Source organism: Lotus japonicus, chromosome 5 (assembly GCF_012489685.1).
Source record: "Lotus japonicus ecotype B-129 chromosome 5, LjGifu_v1.2".
In the NCBI taxonomy this organism is placed as follows: domain Eukaryota; kingdom Viridiplantae; phylum Streptophyta; class Magnoliopsida; order Fabales; family Fabaceae; genus Lotus; species Lotus japonicus.
This window is the reverse complement of record NC_080045.1, coordinates 47,498,611-47,501,068: the sequence shown is the minus strand read 5'-3', so window position 1 is coordinate 47,501,068 and position 2,458 is coordinate 47,498,611. Positions and strand designations below refer to the sequence as shown.

Below are 2,458 nucleotides of genomic sequence, written 5' to 3'. Positions count from 1 at the left end.
AATAAGTCCCTGAGCGTGTATACGCCGGAGAAGACGGTGGTTGACGATGGCGGTCATGGCGGCGCTGCGACCGAGGTGTTGGGCCGGCTTCGTCTCGTCCTCAGGAACTCAGTGGTGGTGGTCTCGTGGGCTGGGTCGTCACAGTTGAAGAGAAAAAGCCAGTAACAAGTTGATTTCTTCTCGCCGGAATTTATGGAGCTTCTCGGTTTCTTCATTTTAGCTTTGTTTCTTGCGATTTCTTTGCCCAGATCAGATATATGAAGGTCTAGGAGTGTTTTAAACATGTTATTTCATGGTTTGTGGAAACAATGAGGAGGCAACCACCGTCTTCTCCGGCGTATACATGCTCAGGGACTTATTTTGATCAAACAAATTTTTCTAGGGACCCGGAATCGGAAAAAAAAATTTCAGGGACTTATTTTCATATGGGGTACAATTTCAGGGACCTCCAGAGTATTTAAGCCAAAAATTTATTACAGTACAATATAATTTACATAAGCAATACCTCTCATCTAGAAAGGCCCTTTGAAAGAACTATTTGAACTAATTTTATAATAATATAAACATTTTTGAAAGTTCTTCAGAAAGTTTATAGCTAATTTACAAGCTGTTTTTAGTTAGCTTAGGAGTAAGTTTATGCTTCTTTTTTTTGAAATTCAAGTTTATGCTTTTTTTTTTTGAAATCCAAGTTTATGCTTATTTATAACTTGTTTTGAGCTTTTCTTAGTAAGTTTTTTTTCTTTTCAAATTAACCTATGGATAAGATTATGTGATAAACGTTTATTGTTATAAGCGCTTAATTAAGTTGTTTACACAAACACATTCAAAATAAAATGTTAATGAACCCTATATTTACTTTCATAACATTTACTAAAGAATTTGCTATAATACCAATTTCTTAAAAATAATAGCAATTTAAGGTGATAATTCAATTTTTGCTGGCAAAAAGTAAATTTCAGTGATTATTTAAATACATGCAATATTGACTTCAAAAGCATCCTTGAGAAAACATAAGGTAAATTCTACCTTAAAAGTGCCTCAATATTACATATGAAATTAGCTTGACATTGATGATTGGAGGGTTAGCAGGATGCAGTACTGTCATGCATATTTGGGCTAAGAAAACCTCTGACCTCAGCCTTTCTAATTATGTGTAATTCTTAAATATTGACAAATTAAAATTCTTGAGGTACCGTACAATGAGGTGATAGCATGTGATCTCAGTCTAGAAAAATGACAGCCATATAGCATGTGCAATATGATTCATATACTCAATCAAAATGATCAGCTGATAAAACTATCATATATATCCAGGTATCAAAATCGATCAGTATTGTAAGAAGAATCATGATTTGGAGGCATAAAAAAGGCATTCCCACTGCAAAGTTCAGAAACTAAGGAAGGCAAGTGAAGGATCATTATAACCAGTACTATTAATTGCATCTCATAATGAGTATCTGAAGAAACATGTATATACACTAATTAACAAGCAAAAGAAGAAAACCTAGTCTTTTCCATAACTATTCACTGTCAAATGCTTTAGCATTCTCAAGATGACTTTTCCCCCGAGGCCCTAACTATACAGCTTCTTACATTAGTAATGAAATTTATGTACCTCAGTGTTAGTTCTGATGTTTACATATGCACCATTCTTATCCTGTCACATGAACAATTTGAGCTCAGTATTAATCAAATATAATTCTTATACATGGGTTAGGGAAAAAAAACTTGCCCTAAATTCAAGAAATTGATATATGCTTCAGGGTAATTAATTAATTTTCTCAATTAAACTTCCATCTAAATCATGAAAAGAAATGTGAATATACCTTAATTAAAGGATGACATAGCTTTTTTCAGTATGGATCATGGCCAAGCCTGAGCTCCAAGTCCACTTCACTATCTTTCTGATTTCCTCTCCTAACTTGACTAGCATTATGACCCACATGATTTGAACCAGTTTGGAGACTCAAATCAGCACCCCAAAACCCTTGGTTGAAATGCACAGGCTGATCAGACTTTTTGTTCTGAAACTCACACAGATGAAGAGGTGCAAGTTGGGTTGGTGGAGGATGAAAATACATGTCACGATTCCTCTGAGGCTCCCGAATGGAGTAATGGCTTAAGGGTTTGTTTTGAAATTCAGAAGTAAAAGGAAGGGTCATAGAGGAATAGGATTGTTCATAGTTGGTGAATTTTCCTTGAATGGAAGAAAAAGGGTTTGGGGTTTGTTCTTGTTTTCCCTTGGCTCTGTCCTTCCTATGAATATTCATGTGACCCCCTAAAGCCTGAGCATTTGTGAAGCCTCTCTTGCAGAATGTACAATCATAAGAGCGTTTTGTTCCTGCAGTGTCTTCATTTTGATGATCACCATGATGATCTTCACCTGAAACCTCAGAGCTCATGATGACAGGTTTCTCAGAATTCACAGCAGAAAAAGAAAAAGTAAAAAAGCTGAATG

At 35.4% G+C, this 2,458-nt stretch overlaps 1 protein-coding gene across 1 annotated transcript; it reads right to left on the bottom strand.

Annotated features, from left to right (window-relative positions):
* Window positions 1-1,833: 1,833 nt before the first annotated feature.
* Window positions 1,834-2,458, bottom strand: LOC130721432 (transcriptional regulator SUPERMAN-like). Its single transcript, XM_057572232.1, has one exon. The coding sequence runs from the start codon at window positions 2,400-2,402 to the stop codon at window positions 1,854-1,856; it is 549 nt and encodes a 182-aa protein (XP_057428215.1). The 5' UTR covers window positions 2,403-2,458; the 3' UTR covers window positions 1,834-1,853.

What these genes read in the sequence shown, in the direction of transcription:
- LOC130721432 (XM_057572232.1), bottom strand. Translation starts at nt 2,402, where the DNA reads ATGAGCTCTGAGGTTTCAGGTGAAGATCATCATGGTGATCATCAAAAT.